General features: G+C 42.0%; 1 protein-coding gene across 1 annotated transcript; it reads left to right on the top strand.

The window, feature by feature from the left end:
* The first annotated feature begins 1668 nt into the window (after positions 1-1668).
* LOC127487610 (spermatogenesis-associated protein 31D1) lies at positions 1669-17567 on the top strand. The gene is made up of 4 exons (XM_051833727.3): positions 1669-10187; positions 10608-10653; positions 11242-11302; positions 11586-17567. Exons 1-4 carry the CDS (start codon positions 10002-10004, stop codon positions 15460-15462), a joined length of 4170 nt encoding a protein of 1389 aa, XP_051689687.3. The 5' UTR covers positions 1669-10001; the 3' UTR covers positions 15463-17567.
* The last annotated feature ends 355 nt before the right edge of the window (positions 17568-17922 follow it).

The following is a 17922-nucleotide window of genomic DNA, read 5'->3' as shown; positions in this document are numbered from 1 at the left end:
TCTTCATATGGGATGTGAACATCCCAAGCAGTATGTTAACCACTGTGCCAAATGCCCACAAACAACCTCTACCCCCTGAGATAATTTTTAGACTTAATGATTTCCCAAAAGTATTTACAAGGATTCCCCTGTGTCAGGAGCTTGGCACAAAGACCAAGGAATAGCTAAGCCAGCATGCTGGAGATGTTGTATTCTCCACTCCTTTCAGCAAGCACATTCTATTTTGCAATTTGGTACTTCATGAAAAAGGAGGCATTGGGGAAGCAAATGTAACCTGTACTTTGTATTCTTTGTGTCTTTGTTGGACTGCTCTTGGTTGACTTTCCCTACATATGTAAATATGGGGAATCCTGGACTCTAACTTTGTCTTTAAAAATTCATATATCAAATTCCTTGTTTGATCCTTGGAAAGGGTTCAGAAGAAATAATCTTGGCTAGTTTCCTAATATACAAACCAGAGTCTGCAAATATGGAAAAAGTTTCTCACCACTCTGATCCCTGCCCACCTGTCTCCTATCAGACATTGATATAGGAAATGACCCCCTAAAATCTATGTGAGAATGGGGCCCCTCAAAGTTCCCCAGAAGTCAAGTCTGGAACAAAGTTTCTCACCACTCTGATCCCTGCCCATCTGTCTTCTGTCAGAACTCACTAATAGATCACTGTATTCTCTCAGACAAAGCCTCAGGATCCTTCTTTTTTTTTTTTTTTTTTTTTTGACAGGCAGAGTGGACAGTGAGAGAGAGAGACAGAGAGAAAGGTCTTCCTTTGCTGTTGGTTCCATGTAGCCACCAATAAGTAAGAATTGGCACATGAGATGGAATCCTGCCTTCCAAATCTGGCTTTACATATTTCTAAATGGGACAGTCTCCCCCCACCCCAACACACTTTAATTTCTTCCTCTTCTCCATTGATAAGACCCAGGTAGTGAAGGCAGAACTGGGATACCTGGAAGGCCAAAGCATTCTCAGCACAATCTAGAGCACAGATACAAGTGTAAGGAGACCAGATTGAGTACAGCAGGGTGCGCACTGGAAAGTCACAGGGAAGAAACCTGAAAAAGGAGCGGGGAGCCAGGTAAAGCCCAGCATCAGCACCCAGGTCAAGATGACACTGGAGGAACTGGCTCAAGTAATTATGGAAGGCACCGGCAGGTCCAACATCTGCAGTGCAGGCTGGCAATCCCAACAGGCTTTGATGATGCAGTTTGGAATCTGAAGGTAAAAGTCCTTCCTCTTCAAGGGAGCTCAGTCTTTTCTTTTAAATCTCCTACTGTTTGGATGTGGTCTACCACATTATGGAGTATTGATAATTTGCTTTATAAAAACATTATTGACTTACACTGTAAACACAGTTAAAAAGTACCTTCACAGCAACATCTAGACTGGTTGATGGCCAACCAAACCACAGCCTAGCTAAATTGACAGCATAAAATTTGAGTGGTAGAGTCATAGACAGAGAAGAGAACAGAGAGAAATGTCTTTCATCCTCTGATTCACTCTCCAGATGGCCTCAATGGCAAGAGCTGAGCCAACCCAAAGCCAGGAGCAAGGAGCTTCTTCCAGGCCTCCCACCTGAGTACTTGGGCCACCCTCCACTGCTTTTCCAGGCCATTAGCAGGAATCTGGATTGGAAGAAGAGCAGGTAGGACTTGAAGTGATGCTCATATGGGATGCTGGCACCACAGGTGGAGGTTTAGCCTATTATTCCACAGCATAAAATTGATCATGACAGTGTAGGTGATTTTACAATGGCAGACAGGTTAGTGTTTTTAAATATTATATATTTAAATTTTCACTTAAAGCTATGATTTTATAGGAATTGTTAATTAGAAGAAGTGTAATTTTTTAGTAAAGCTGAGTTGATTTAAATAAAATTATTAATATTGGATATAAATGGCATGTGGATATGGTTTTGAAAAGAACTGAAATGATTGAGAGTAGAGAAGCAGAATGGTAAGTGACATAGTTGACTCCTGCAACAATCCTGAAATTTCATGTTACAAAGTGGTTTAGGAAGATTATTTGTGATGACCTGAACTTAAGTCATGAGTAGAAAACAATTCACCAACTAATAATAAATGTGAAAATATTCTGCTTGCTATGCTAATAAAATAACCCCATTCATACACACTTTTAAATATAATTTCTGAATGCAATTTGTCCAAGCTGTCATTCCTTTTTTATCTTTAATTGCTTATGGCATTTTTTCAAATACAAGTTTTAAATTTTATATAATTGAATCAGTGAGCCTTTAGCTATATAATTCCTTTAAAGAATTTTATGTTTGGGAAGTCATTATGATTTTAAAAATATTTATTTTCATCTACTTGAAATGCAGAATGACACAGAGAGATGGATATCCTTCATCTGCTATTTCACTCTTCAAACAGCCAGGGCCAGGCCAGGATGAACCTGGGAGACTGGAACTCAATACAGGCCTTCCAAATGTGTGGCAGGGACCCCAGTACTTGAGCCATAATCTGTTGCCTCCCAGGATGCATTAGTAGGAAGTTACATCAGAAGCAGAATAGTCAGGATGTGAACCAGTACTCTGATATGAGATGAAGACTTCTCAAGTGCCATACACCCTTTCTTGGTTTTTAAGTCACAGATCAAATCTTGTGTTTGGATGGGCATTTGAAAGGATGGTTTTATTTATTTCAAATAATTTTACACTTGAAATTTCAAATATTTGTATTTGAAAGGCAGAGATGAGAGAGAGACAGAGAGAGAGAGACAGAGAGAGAGAGAGAGAGGGAGAGAGAGAGAGAGAAAATTTCCGTTGTTGGTTCACCTTTAGATGCCTGCAATAGACAGTGCTGGGCCAAGCTATAGATAGCAGCTGAGAATTCAATCCAAGTCTCCCAAATCCAAAACTCTTGTATGAGATGCAGCTTTCTCAAGCAGTGTCTGAACTCCTGCACCAAATGCCTACCCTGGAAAGGATGGTTTTAAAATATTTACATTTTTATGGATTTTGGATTTATTTTGTTATTCATTATGGATGGGGCTAATTATTTTTATTTCCCTTAAATTCCTACCCAGTCACTCCTATATAATTTATTAAGTAATTCTTGACTTCTAGTGCTATAACTTTCATTTTCCAGAAACTCTTATGTGAACCAAAATCAGTTTCTAGGCTGCCTATTCTATGTTCTATATCTGCATTTTTCCCTAGTGGTTCCTTATTTTAATTGCCAAACCTTTATAATAATATACTTAAATATATTCTTTGGTCTAAGCTTATTACTTGTATTTTCCATTTAGAATTTTTTCATAAATTCCTCTATTTTTTCTTCCTTAAAACTGCAAAATATTATTAGATTCTCCAAAGCTTACATAAAATTTTCACTATTTCATTGTGAAGTTTATTCAGGCAAAAACTGCATGTTGCAAAATTGCATTAGATAAAATTTGGGACATGTTGAGTAACCTTGCCTTGGTACAAAGTGATTTATGGCCCTGAAGGGAAGAATGCTATATTATGTCTAAATTATGCTAAAACTGCTGACAATGAGTTTGCAAGCTCCCTGAGAGAAAACACACATACACATGCCTATTAAGGAAGGAAATAAATGTGAAATGGTTTCAGTTTTAAATTTGTGAAAATGAGAAAGCAAGACTAGATTTCTCAGTCACATTAGAAGATTGTCCAGTCACTTCCGGTCCTGAGTGTGTCAGACCTCTCACCTCATCATGCTTATATTAGTCCTTTGTGGATAGCGAGAACAAAAATTTTGGCTGCTTTCCAGCAAAACTTTAATTGCAGAAAATAATGTAGAAGACAATCAAAGTAATTTTCCAGATTTTTAAAGATTTATTTATTTATTTGAGAGGCAGAGTTAGAGAGGGAGAGACACAGAAAGAGGTCTTCCACCTGCTAGTTAACTCCCCAAATGGCTGCAACAGCTGGAGCTGTCCTGATCCAAATCCAGGAGCCAGGAGCTTCTTGAGGATCTCTCACATGGGTGCAGTAGACCAAGCATGTGGGACATCTTCCACTGCTTTCCCAGGTGCATTATCAGGGAGCTGGATCAGAAGTGGTGCAGCTGGGACTCGAACCGGCACCCATAGTGATGCCACCATCACAGGTGGTGGATTAACCTACTATACCACAGAACCAGTCCCCCAGATTATGTTTCTAGATTTTATTTTTAATTGTGTTTTTGTTTTCAAAGAGAAATGAAAGCCTCAATTTGCTTAACTGCTCAGGTTTCCTTTACATAAAACTACCCTAGCAAGTTAACCACAAACAACTTCCTAAAGTGTACTTTTTATGAGAAACTGTAGTCCCTGATATTTGACTTGAACATGTTTTTTGTTCAGACCTCTTACTGGACTCTGGAGTTTCCATAGCTCAGTGCCAAGAGCAGAGCTAAGGAATTAGGCTCAGCTTAATAGCTGCCTCTGGTTAGTCCAGCTCAAAGTTGTTGTGCTCTTAATGGCTTAGAAGAGTCACTTGAATACTTTGATTCTGATGTGGCAATGAATTTACTAATTTTTAATCCTTGTTCTTGCTTCCTGCAGAGATAGAAATACTAAGCCCAGTCTGTTTGGTATTGTATGCCACAAGGAAGATTTTTTTGTCAGTGAGGGAATAAACATACATTCATGCTTGAGTGTGGACTGCCCTGCAGAGAAAAACACACAACTTGAGTGGCCTAAAAAGTTTCCTATAAAGTAGGGAGAAATGAAAAACTGAAAGCAGTATCTGTAATTGGGAATATCTGTCTGAGAATAGGAGGTCAGGAGAGTGGAAAATCTCCATCTGAAATCCAAAAATATGGGAGCAGTACCTCTAGGTGAGGTACAGGTGGAAAAAGAGGTCTCTCCTGCTTCCTACCACTTTTTATGTTGTAAGAACTCTGGTCCCAGAGGCAGCAGATGCAACATGGGAAGGTGGGCATTTTGACTGACGAGTAGGAGGGTACATGGTGCAATAGACCATGACTTCTGACTTCTACTCTGCAGACCTAACTAGCTGCATGCCTGTCCCATATCATTTGCCTCACAGAGATTTTTGACCCTTAATCTTAAGCATATACTGAAGGATGAAATTCAGTCTTCTGTATATACTTCCTGCTGATCAGAGTTGTTGTCCTTGCCTACCGTGGCTTCAGAAACCTCTAACACATCTGGTTCACAAGCCAGAGGGTTTTCATTATTCAGTACCAATGGCTATGGCCTCTGCATGGTCATCATTACCCTGAGAAGCTGTTGAATTATGAAACAGACAAGTTTTTCAATCAGGATGAGCATCATTGAAAAGATAAATTGAAGGTGGAATCCCATTTAATAAGGGAAAAGTATATTCTATTGTTTTCCAAATAGATGGTGCTGACAGATTATCTCATGAAGCCTGGGCATAAAGATTTGTAATTTTTTATAGTGAACATGGTAGTGCTGTTAGAGTAGATGTGACAGAGTCTATTGATCCCTACACATGCTCCTCATTGCCCCATCTGTATATATTCTAAGGCTAGCAGGTTGTCCATAACTACCTTAGAGCATCCAGACTTGGTACATGCTGCAGTTGAGTACTTGAGTGAAAGTAGGTCTGAAATAAAGGCTAGGTTGCTCCAAGCAATAGACAGATTTTTAAAAATGGCTTCATGAGGTGTAAAACAGGATTGTCTACTATGATGATAGAAAAACTCATTGAGGAATTTTTCTGCCAGTAGCAGTTTCCCGAGAGTATCAGAAAAAGAGGTAGGGTAAGTATGTCTGCCATAAAGAACAACAGTCTTGCCATGACAAAAGCAAAGACTTCACTTGCCTTTTTGCTTTTTGAAAAGATTCAATTAGTTTCCAAGAGTAGGCAGACTTCTTCTGTATATCTGGGTAGATTCAAGAGGTACAGATTTAGTAATTCTTGATAAATGTACCCAGCTTAGAACTCCCTGACACTTAACGGTAGTAGGAGGGCTCAGTAGCACCTAGTACGTCCCTCCTATTTATGCTATAATGGGTCAGAGGAAGAGCCTTCTCTCCAAGTTTTTAATAAGACTAAGTCTCCTGGGGAAACAGGCTGTGGATAATTTTGGGATTTGGCACGGAAAAATTTTTGTTATCATACCCCATAAGAGCCTTTTGTAACTTAGCTAGATTAAGAATATATCTTATCTTGAGTTTCTGAATCAAAGAGGATCTCAGCAGTGAGGAAGTGTCTTCCCTATAGCATTTCAAATGGTTAAGCTTTAAAACAGCCCTAGGGGGCATTCTCATCCTGAGGAGGGCAATAGGCAATCATTGAAGCCATGTTCCTAAGGTTTCTTGGCAAAACTTAGCCAGAATATTCTGAAGATTATGATGGTCCTTTTCAATTTTACCTGATACCTGAGGTATCCAAGAGGCATGGAGATAATGAGACCCCTAAATCTGTAGCTACCTGCTGAATAATTTTAGCCACAAATAAGGGGCGACTGTCATACTGGAGTGGCCCTGGAAGCCCAAAGCAAGTAACTATTTCTTTAACATGGCTTTGGACACTTCTTGTACCTATTCTATAGGAATGGGAAAAACTTCTATCCATCTTGTGGACGTATCTATAAAGATCAGTAGATATTTGTAATTATTTGCTGAAGGCATGTTAGTGGAGTCTATCTGCCAGTCTTCACCTGGGTACTTTCTCTCCTTGGTATAGGGGTTAGTAAGGAGGGGGGTTTGATATGACCACCAGAGTTCCTTGGGAAACAGATGGTATAGGGACACATTACTTCATTCTAACAGCATGCAGTCCTTTCCCTCCAGATATCCAAGAAACTATTTACATCAGGTCTCCTCTCTCCAAATGGGCAAAGTCATACATTTCCTTAATTATTTCCCACTGGGAAGCCCTTGGGAGCATTCCTGGCTTCCCACATCTGAATCACTCTTCTGCCCTGGCAGGATGTCCCCTGGGCTGACTCTGAGCTTGCTACATGTTAGTTGTAGCTATTGCCGTCCTATGAATGTGCTATTTGCACTGTTTTGCGTGTTGTAGTATCCTTTTTGCTTCAATCCTATCTCTGTTGTCAAACACTCAAAATGCTATTTTTACCAATTTCCTCATGGGGTTTGAGCTCCCATAGCCAGTTTTTGAAAATGTGCCTTAAGGAATAAGTCCATAGGAATGGGCACTGTACTATACACAGCTCAAAAGTCTCTGTAGAACCTGAAAAGACAAAAGTAGACATGGCTCTCTGTGAGCCCAGTTATGCTTAAGCATCCAACTTAAATCCCTTGTGTTAGAGAACTGGCATCCCTGAGTCTCCTTTTTATACTTCAAGATGGCTTTCTCTGTTCCAGGCCATTTGGTGGCTCTCCTGCAGGTAGATTTAGATCTTGAGTATTTTATCATCACCCAATGCTCCTTAAATTTTTCTAACCACAATATTTAGTATAACTGGCAAACTAGAGGGCACTAACAACACTAAGGTGCTAGTCCACCTAGTGGCAATCATGTATATGTTTGGGACATTTTCCCAGCAATCACCACAACCACAGAGATTTCAACCTCTGGGGCATTGTACCTCATGCCTGGAGGCTGAGTTCCAGGGTGATAGAAACTAGTAGAAAGCTAACACCAGCCATCAGGGTTTTGCTTAAACCTTCCTGAAGCTCCAGTGCCCTAAACATCTTCAGGGGCTTACACTGCCACACCAAGGGTATGCAAAACCACAGGGAGACTTTAACCCCATGCCTGGAGTCTATGCCCCAGGACAGTGTTAGCATCCAAGTATCTGCAGATGCTAGTGCTGAGAAATCTCAGCATTTGTATTTCTCAAAGCTGACCCCTGCTGTGAGGGTGGACTTCACAATGTATCTAAGAATAGGTCCCATCTGGCTAACAGAAGCCATGTTCATTTACCAGGAACCAAAACCAGTTGCATTTTAACCTTACCTTCCTCATGGCTTCTAGTTGTCCCGGAATAGAGAGCTTGCAATGTCTCTCAAGTCCTAAATACACAGTGAGTGGGTTGGCTGCCCCCTAAACATGGCTAACATTGGCCCACTCTCCCTGGAAATGTAGGGATGCAAGGGAGGGCCTTACTTCTAATAGGGAAGGAAGTCTTGGCCATTTGGTGTCCAGATATATCAACTAGATAAATAGAAATGGCTGTTCATCCTTCCCCCTTCCAACGACATCAGGTAACAGAGTTGGGCCATAGGCATGCATTCAAAGGCTTCACAGTTTAAGAAAGACATGAGTAATTAGGAGGCACTTCAGAGCACAGCTTTCATGACAAGATTTGAGTAAATTCATAGGAAAATGGTTGAGTGTTGGTGGGTGGATTTGGAGTGATTTAAATCTGACAACAGAAGCCTGAATAAATTGCTACTGGAAGTGTATTTTAGACATTTGTAGGGTGCTTCTATAGAGCACACTTTCTCAACCATCCCCTGCCCTCTCCCACATTGGCAAGGCACTCTAAGATCACTTTTACTTGGTCCACAAAAGTAATCAGGATGGGGACCAGTGCTGTGGCATAGCAGGTAAAGCCTGCGGTGCCAGCATCCCATATGGGCATTGGTTCGAGTCCCAGCTGCTCTTTCTTCTGATCTAGCTCTCTGCTATGGCCTGAGAAAGGAGTGGAGGATGGCCCAAGTCCTTCTGCCCCTGCACCTGCACCTGCACCTGCATGGGAGACCTTGAGGGGCCTCCTGGCTCCTGGCTCTGGATTGCCCCAGCTCCAGCTGTGGCAGCCATTTGGGGCCTCTGCCTCTCTGTAACTTTGCCTTTCAAATAAATAAATAAATCTTTTTTAAAAGGGAAAAAAAGTAATCAGGACAGTCTGCATAAGATTAGATTCTGTTCCAAGAACCTGACTCTCCTAAGTCCCAGTCTGCCACCAAAGACTGAGGGGATCAATTGTTTAGCATACTGTCACACTTCCTTGGTTTGAAGGAGTCACACATCGATTGATCTAGAGGCCCAGCCTATCTGTACTTTAGATAGAGTTAGAAATGCCCTTAAAACAACAAATTGAAACTTGAAATAAAGTTTAAAAACATTTTAGTTTTAAAAATACTAGGTTGATTAGTCAAAGGATTATTTTTATATAGAGCATGTCTCAAAGTCTTCATTCAGGGCTTGTGCTGTGGTGTAGTAGGTTAAGCCTTCACCTGTGGCGCCAGCATCCCATATGGGTGCTGGTTTGTGTCTGAGCTGCTCCTCCTCCCATCCAGCTCTCTGCTAATGGCCTGGGAAATCAGTGGAAGATGGCCCAAGTGCTTGGGCCCCTGCACCCACATAGGAGTCCTGGAAGAAGCCCCATGCCCCTGAATTTCAATTGGCCCAGCTCTGGCTGTTGTGTCCATGTGGTGAGTGAACTAGTGGATACAAGACCCCTCTCTTTCTCTTCCTTTCTCTCTGTAACTCTGCCTCTCAAGTAAATATGTAACTAAATGTCTTCATACAGTTGAAGCTATACTAACCAGAAAATAAGTGCTAAATATAGTCCAACATTGCTTGAAGTCATAATACATATTTATTTTACACTTATGTGTTTTGTGCCTTTTGAATTATGAGCTCCTCTGAAGACAATAAAGGATGAAACAAACAAACAAAATAATACATAGCATTCATAAAACTAAACAAGTATAACAAACCTAAATTTTGAATCTGGGTTGGTGTAAGGCAAAAACAGTATAGCAGGTGGATTCGGTGATATATGTGATTTGAAGAGTATAAATGTCTGGATACAAGCAAAAATTCAGTCTTTCAAGGCTGTGGAATTGGTCAGCTTTAAGTCAAGGGCACCTAATAGTAAAGTGGACTCAGGTAACATCTGAATTATAGATAGAAGTTTGACATAGAATAGGAGAAAGCATGGAGTTTGAAGATAGAGTGAAAGGGCTCTAGGTAGGGGCGGGGCTGTGGGCACATCATGATGTCATCCTCTCTACCCTCAGACTCCCTTTGTGACTCATGATCTGTGATGCAGAGCTGGAACTATCTAGTCAAGGGCTTGACCCCTCAACCCTCAGTTGCCTCTCAGCAGCATTGCGATTCAGATAATGGAGTACGTCCTCTCATTTCTGAAGAGCCATTTTGAGCTGTGGCAGAGCTGCAGCTCAATCTTTATTGATAGCAACCTCAACTACACTCTTATTAGTGGGTTGGGGTTGATCTTTTTGTACCTGAGCTACCTGGTATTAAAGCTATTTTTCACAACCATCTGGAAAACTAAGACCATCGAAAAGGTAAGGGACTATGGGTGGACTCCAAGAGAGATATTGATGTTGCTGTTGTTTCCCATTTCTGTTCTCACATTTCTACACTTGATCTTAGCCAAAAGGCCTGGAAACGATGTTCTCACATTTCTAAACGAGTTTGGTTTCCTCGGAGAGAAGCCAGAGATGGGAAGTCTGAGGAAGGACAGAGCACCACCTTCCTAGGGGCAGAGGCTAGGCAGGGATGGGTTCGGGCGAACAAAGGCTTACAAGTGAAGCTCACAGACCACCTATCTGGTATGGTGGAGGTTTCCAGGATAAAATCCCACCTGTAAATATTAGCAATGTAAGGAATACATGTCTATAGTTTAAAATGAAGAGATATTCAGGGTGGTAAAAGGAGGAAGAGAAATGAAACTCAGTCCCTCATTCTTTACTTTTTGTTCTCAGTGTTGGGGTAGAGCCAAGAGGCGGTGGAAAGGTGGAACATTTAGAGGTAAGGTTCTCTGTGTTCACACTGAACTTTGCAAGGGTGATCCTTCCTGTCTCAGATCCAGAGCCTCTGAAAATGTCAGTTGCTATATACAGTCTCTCTGTGAAAACAGAATACTCAGAGGAGAAACATGGGAAAGACAGTCATACCTGAGACATTTCTCAGAGTTCTTCCTTAGCCCATCTGTGGGCAGGAACCTGAGATGCATGGACAACGGGTACTGCCCAAAAGGTGATGATGTGAGAAATAAGTATGGACTACTAGTTGTCTCGTAGTCAGAACTCCAGTCTCCCGCCTTTATAGATGTCCTTCGACTTCTCGGGTACTCTCATTCTTCACTGAGCACTCCGCTGATATCTCTGCTTCATGTGGTGAGTTTTAGCATCACACTGTACAACATATGTAAAGTACTTCATAAATATTGACACATACACATGTGAATCTTACTAATATTATTGACAATCTTTCCATAATTACTGATTCTTGGAGCATTCAGAATTTAGTATCCCCAGATGCTCCCAGAGGGGGACTCCTCTATGATTCTTATACTTCTACTTTCATTACATATGTTCTACTCTCCTGATTTCCCAGGTTCAAGGATTAACCAGAAAGAAGCAGAGGAGGGATGGAAGCTTCTTTCTGTTTTGAAAAGGTGATTAATCTTTCCTCTTTTTCCTGGTCCCCCCCACCTTTTTTTTTAACATGTTCCATATATTCCAGGGAATCAGTGAAGCCTGCCATTATGATGTGAGGCAGGTAGCCATAGGAACGGAATGTGATAAAAGCCTCAGGGAGGGGCCACAGAGTTAGTGTGACATCACAAATGTGAGGTGATGGGAACAGTGGGATTGGGCTATCCCTACCCCCACTAGGCCAGCAGACCCTCCTCTCCATGTTCTGGTCTTGACCGTAGCTTTTTCTTCTGTTTCCTGTAGACCCCAGAGCCAACATCAAGATATCCCCAGTTTCCGTCACCTGCTGTGTCCAGACCCTCACTGTACGGTGTGTAACAGAGTGGCTGCCAAAGTCAGTCGACTGCTGTCGCTGGGGAAACTGATAGATGATACTTCCTCTGTGCATTATATGGCTTCCTCAGCTTCTGTGATTAAGACCTCATTGACTGTGACATCTGGCCACTCAAAAACTCGTCCAAGAGGCCAAAAATCAGCCTCTTTGCGTGTGCCATCTCCACCTCCCCCTTCTACTGTCTCACTTAACCATGGTGCTTCTTTACCTGGTTTGCTGTCCCCCGAACCACCAGCTGACTCAGTACCACCAGAGCCTATTCCTCCCTTGGCTTCAAAACTCCCAGTGGACCCTTTCCCACCCCAACCTGTTTCTATTTGCCCTCCCACACCACATCAATCTCAGAGATCAGATCATGATCTCCATCCAGAGTTTCCTCTGTCTGTAATGAATAGCCCTGATGGGTTGTCAACTGATATTCCAACAGTCAGTGAAACTGACCATTCAATGCCAGAATCATCCTGGCAGCAGGCCCAGGTCAAGGATGCCAAAGACTTGTCCTCTTCCAACTTAGAACAAGATAGTATCAAGCATGAGCTTCTTGATGGCCAATCTTCTGATACCTCTTGTACAGAACATGCATCCAACCTTGTAGAACCCACTAACTTCTCGTTACTCAGCCATGATGATCTGGCACTCTTGGAGAAACAAGTAAGAAAGAGGGGTGATTTCCTGATCCAGAAGGAAAGGGAAAATAAAATGGAACCATTTATAAAACAACTTAGTTCAGACCACCAACTGAGCACTTCAGAGAAAATGATAGAGTCAAGTGCTGATAGACATGACTCAGCAGTCAGTGCAGACCACCAACTGTATATAGCAGAGCCAAAGTTAGAGTCAGATGCTGATAAGCATGACTCAGCAGTCTCCCTTTATTTTGGAAACAGCAAAGGCAAACCAAAGGAGCTGCAAATGAACCAGCAGCCTCCATCTCCTAGGACCTCTGACAATCAGTTACAAGAATTTTGGGGTCTTCCATCTTTGCACAGTGAGTCCTTGTGCTCAATTATCCATCATTCAGATGACTGTCCCTCAACTTTGGTCATCTTTAATGGCATCTCCAAAGCTTCTACATCTCAAGGATCTTTAGGACTTTCCAATTTCCAGCCTCTGATCTTGCCTGAGATGCAATCTCAATCCTCAACTAAAACTGTCCCCCAGTCGCAGTCACAACATGCTACTCAGGCCCAGTCTCAGTCCAACCTTCAATCTCCAATCCCAATGCTACCAACATCTCCCGATTTCCAGCTTAGGATCTGTGGAGTGTGCTTCCATAGACCCCCTAATGAGGCACAGTGTCTCATGCAATCTGAACTTCATCAGCTAGAATACAAAGTGCTACAGAAAGAACAGGAACATTTGTGGGGTTTACCTTCTATGGTCCAAACGTCTCAGGAATACCTTTGTCCTCCACCTCCCAACTTTTCATTGGGGAGCCAGTCCTCCAAAATACATGTTCCAATCTCAGTCATTCCTGGAGATTACCCTCTGAGCAGTGAGCTTCGTAAGAAATTTGAATACCACCTTAGAAAGAGACTCATCCAACACCAATGGGGCCTACCCCGCAGGGTCTATGAGTCTCTGACACTGATTAATCCTGAGAGAGATGTTCCTGAAATATATGCATCAAAGAGTTTTAACAGACTCAAATGGATATCTTTGTTGAAGGAACAGAGTAGCAACAATTTAAGGAATTCTGAATCGAGCCAACTTCCAATCTCCTGTGAGACAAGCTCAGAAGAGTTTCAGTCAGATAATGATGAGAAGGACCATCAGAGACACAGCCCAAAGAATGGCCCAAGTGATCATCTATTGAGTGACCCAGAAGGATACTCAGAAAACAGTTTAGAGTCTGACTCTGAGAAAGATCAAGGAAGTCAAAAACAGATAAATGGGGCATCATCTGTGAGAAACATTATCTTGAACACGTCCCAGGAGGTTTATTTCTTGGGTTCTGGCAAACAAAAGATGCTGGAAGAACATATAAGCAGTTTTTTCATGAGGATGAAATGTGGCCTTCCCACCAGGGTCCTTGAATCCATACAGATCTTCAGCAAGAGAGAGGATTCATCTTCTTCCTTAGGCCATTCCTATGGTTCCTCCCAAGGTAGCCTTAGTTCTGGGACGCATTCCAAAGTTATGTTATCCAAGTCACTTGGTAGGAGCTCTACACCTTTGTGTAGAGACAAATTGAAGATGAGAAAGTCAGCACCCAATTTGGATCATCTTTCTGCTGCAGGTGTTCAGATTAAAGATGGCAGAAAGAGTTGTCTGTGCATCACAGACAAAGAAATTAAGAAAACTGGACCAGACAGTGGACACAGCGTAGTGCTGGTGTCCGCAAGTCATGATGGGATTGGACCTGAGCCAAAGGATAAGACAGTGAGTTCCAGCAACAAAGAAGAAAGGCTTCAGGCTCCCAAAGTAACGACTTCAGAATGCTTCCCAAGGTTTAACAAGTCTAGAGAGATATTTAAGGCAAAGGAGCTCCTTGCTCTTCAATCAAAATCTGCCAATGCCTTGACAACCAACAAGTCAGGGGACTCTGTAGCAGTAGATGGGAAAACAAAGAGAGAAGAAACTACCCTGGCTACTGAAATTCCCTCACCAACATCAGTTTCTCAGGATCCTAAACTATCAGAATTTAAAAACAACTTGATTAAAGAATTAAAGTTGAAATTGGAGAATAGGGATCATAGCTCTGTTCAAAAGCAGTCTATTGATATGGCTGTTGCCTCAGATAACTTGATCTCCAAAACCTTGAAGACTCATGCCCAGGGTGTCTCCAATGGGAAGATGGCAGCTTCTCAGGTTATGCATGTACATATGGACAACACACCAGTCAGTATGGAACAGCATCAGGAGCCCTGGGTCCCTAAGCATATCTTCCAGAACTGCTGGGATCAGCATGTCCCACCAGATTCCAAGAGACTGAGTCATTTGCGACCAAAAACAGGAGAGCTTGGTGAAGGGGATGCAGGGTTGGAGACACCACAACCCAGTAGGAAGAGCTGCCCTGGTCAAGACAGGGCATTAAAGAAGATGCTTGGAAGCAGATCTTCCCCAGCCTCGTCAGTGAAGGATCAGCCTCCTCCTGAAAATCTGTTCCAAAAACAGATAAAGAAATTTTTGCAATGGATTTGTCCTAACAGCACAAACAAAAGGCAAGAAAGGTTCCTTGGAAAGGGGACCTCCTCACCATCAACTCTGCAGAGCCACAGCAAAGTTAATAGTAGAACTGCCTCTACTGGCAACACCAAAACTCTGCAAGTGAAGACAGACGTTGGCAAGGTGTTAGATGTGAAACCAGGGAGTAGCCATGGTGTCAGAATCACCTGCCCCCAAGAGTCACGTTCCTCTCCAACAAAGCCTGTGAAAACACTTAAGGCACAATTGCAGGCCCAGGCAGATACTGTCCAGGGACATCCTTTTAACTACACGGCTTCCTCCTGTAAAACAAAAACTACCAAGTCCTGTAGCCAAGAAGCATCCTTGGCTGACCAAAATTACTCCTTGAAGAATCCACTGACCAAAGACAGGGTGAGACATCCCCAGAAAGTTGTGGCATTCAAGGATCTGCCACTATCACAGAGGCATCTGGCATCCATGCCCAATAAAGAGTTCCTGCCCCATCCAAACCATACCTGCAGGCGTCAAGCTAGCCAGGTATCTGCAACCACACCTACATTTTCTGAAGGCACTGTATTGGGAGATCTGCGTCTACTCTTCAAACATAAAATGCTCCTTCAGCATTTCCAGGGAGGAAGATTTCCTTCTACCAAATAATTTATCCCTTTTTGAAATTACTGATTTTTCGCAATAAATATTCTAATGATTGCTGTCTTTTATGTGTACTGTTTTGGAGACATGAGATTTGAGTAACATCGGGTTTATACTTAGGGAAAAGAATTAGTTGAGCACATACTCATCATCTCTTTTGTATTTAAATGATTACAGTCCACTGAGCTCTAGGGGGATGGCTATCAACTGCCCCTTAAGGCCCTTCCATCCCTGGAGAAGTCTAAGGACATGTGCTGTGTTTCTATTGTGTGGCAACCCATATACCCTCCCCCTCACTATTTCTTGGCTTCTGGAGGAATAAGGGATGTAAGTCATCATATCTGAAGAGGGTCAAAGTCACATATCTTTTTCAGAAAATTGTGCTTAATCTTATGTTTTTAAAGAAAATATTGTCAATAACTAAAGCATGACACAGGTGGGTGAACTTCGCCTCAGGCGTGGTTGAAGATTACTGCCACAGTAGACATGGGACTGATTGGGTTAAGGTCTAGAAACATTAGAATTGTTGGTTGAGAATCTTTCGTGAGAGGCATAGTAATACATTGGAAAACCATACTTTGGGGCATTGATGTTTTCCTACTGGAAAATAAGCTTATGAAGGTAGCTCCCTGCCACCCATGTGGGAAACCCAGATGGAGATTTGGGCTCATACCTTTTGTCTTGCCTAACCCTAGCCATGACAGCTATTTGGAGTTTGAGCCAGAAGATGGATGATATGTCTCTCTGTCTCTCTTTCATTCTGTATCTCTATCTTTATTTTTAAAAGATTGTTCTTTTTATTGAAATTCAGAGCTACAGGGAGGGAGAGAATCTTCCATGTGTTGGTTCACTCTCCAGATGGCCCCAACAGCCAGTGTGAGACCAGGCTGAAGTGAAGAGCCAGCAGCATCATCCATGTCTCCCAGATGGATGACAGGGTTCAAAAACCATCCTCCAATGCTTTTCCAGGCTATTAGCAGGGCGTTGTATTGGAAGTAGAGTAGCCAGGACATGAATTGGCACCCATATAGGATGCCTGCACTTTACCTGCTAACGCTACAACACCAGCCCTACACTCTGCCTTTCAAATAAATAAATGTTAAAACATTGGACAATTTCCTGGAAGACACTTAAGGTAGTTTTTACAGTAAAAAGTTGGAAATTCTGGGTGTCAAAATAAAGCAAATATAAAACATGTTCATTGCAGCCCCCTCACTCTACCATACTTCTATCTTTTTATCCGGAGTTATGCCATTCAACTTGCATTGTCTGAAGCTTAATGTTGCAGAATCAATGAAGATTCTGAGGAGGTCCTGGGATAGTAAAAAATGTGGGATGGGGCCCAGGGCAAGGAACTGGAAGTGGTGGAGATCAGTGGAGGAACTAATATCCATGTGGATTGACAAAGCAATAACATGGAGACCTCTACTCTCCCATCTAGAGTCTTACTCCAGTTAGGATACTGCCATACCCCAGAGTTTACCACTGGGAATGTCTGCCATCTGAAGTATTATAGTCTGACCCTTTGACATCAACCCTCTAACTTTGCATCATATACATCATATACTGTATATTTGTCAACTTTTGAACTCTGGGTCATAATTTTTCCACTTCTTCATCTACCCAATAGCCTCATGTCTGCATTTCCTCCCTCTTTAAGCAGATTTTATTGTCTTCAAGATAATATTTAAAAGGCTCCATTCCAAACGACTCTATTCTAATCCACTTTAATCTTTCCTGTCTGGCAATATCCCCTTTCTCTGGCTTTTCCAGAAATGCATACCTATAAGGGACTAATAACTATTGTATTAAATTTATGATCAACTGTACTGATTTTAGGTGTAGCTCTAGCACTGTCTGGAAATAATTTATTCACTCATTTCACAAATCATTATCCTATGTAACAGTGGGCAAATAAAACAGAACTTAAGTCACCAATTCCCTAGTTCATGCTCTCTTTCATTCTACTCAAAACCATTTGAAATCTCCTACACCTTCCTGAAACTTATGCTATCTCTCCTTGGTCAGCAGATGTGTTGGACTCACCATTTACAGAGTAACTAGAGGCTAACTCATGGAAGTCTTCATCAAGAAACCCTTCCTTCCTTCCTTCCTTCCTTCCTTCCTTCCTTCCTCCCTCCCTCCCTCCCTCCCTCCCTCCCTCCCTCCCTTCTCACAGAAAAAAATTTCCTTCCACAGTACTCAACTGCAAAGGAATTAGACTTCTAGAACTGTCTTTTTTGAGACATAACTAAACTCTGGTCTTGATGGATTGACTTATGCATGCCAGAAATCCTTACTGCCTCCTTCCTCTCTTCATGAGGCACTCAATATCTTTTTCTTAAAGCTTTTCATCACAAAGATGTTTAAACATACACAGGATCAAATAAAATAATGTGATTCTCCATGTACCTACTCTACAACTTTCAGTCACCATTTGGCAGGTATGATGTACCCCATCATTAC

The sequence above is a fragment of the Oryctolagus cuniculus genome, chromosome 1 (assembly GCF_051225735.1).
Source record: "Oryctolagus cuniculus isolate XC-2025 breed Fujian yellow rabbit chromosome 1, ASM5122573v1, whole genome shotgun sequence".
Lineage (NCBI taxonomy): Eukaryota > Metazoa > Chordata > Mammalia > Lagomorpha > Leporidae > Oryctolagus > Oryctolagus cuniculus.
The sequence above is the reverse complement of the archived record's forward strand: the minus strand, read 5'-3'. Positions and strand labels throughout refer to the sequence as shown.

Excerpts from the sequence above, each read along its gene's own strand:
- LOC127487610 (XM_051833727.3), top strand. The coding sequence starts at position 10,002 with ATGGAGTACGTCCTCTCATTTCTGAAGAGCCATTTTGAGCTGTGGCAG. Across the intron at positions 10,188-10,607 it reads AAACTAAGACCATCGAAAAG|TGTTGGGGTAGAGCCAAGAG; the intron begins GTAAGGGACTAT and ends TTTTGTTCTCAG. Across the intron at positions 11,303-11,585 it reads CTTCTTTCTGTTTTGAAAAG|ACCCCAGAGCCAACATCAAG; the intron begins GTGATTAATCTT and ends TGTTTCCTGTAG.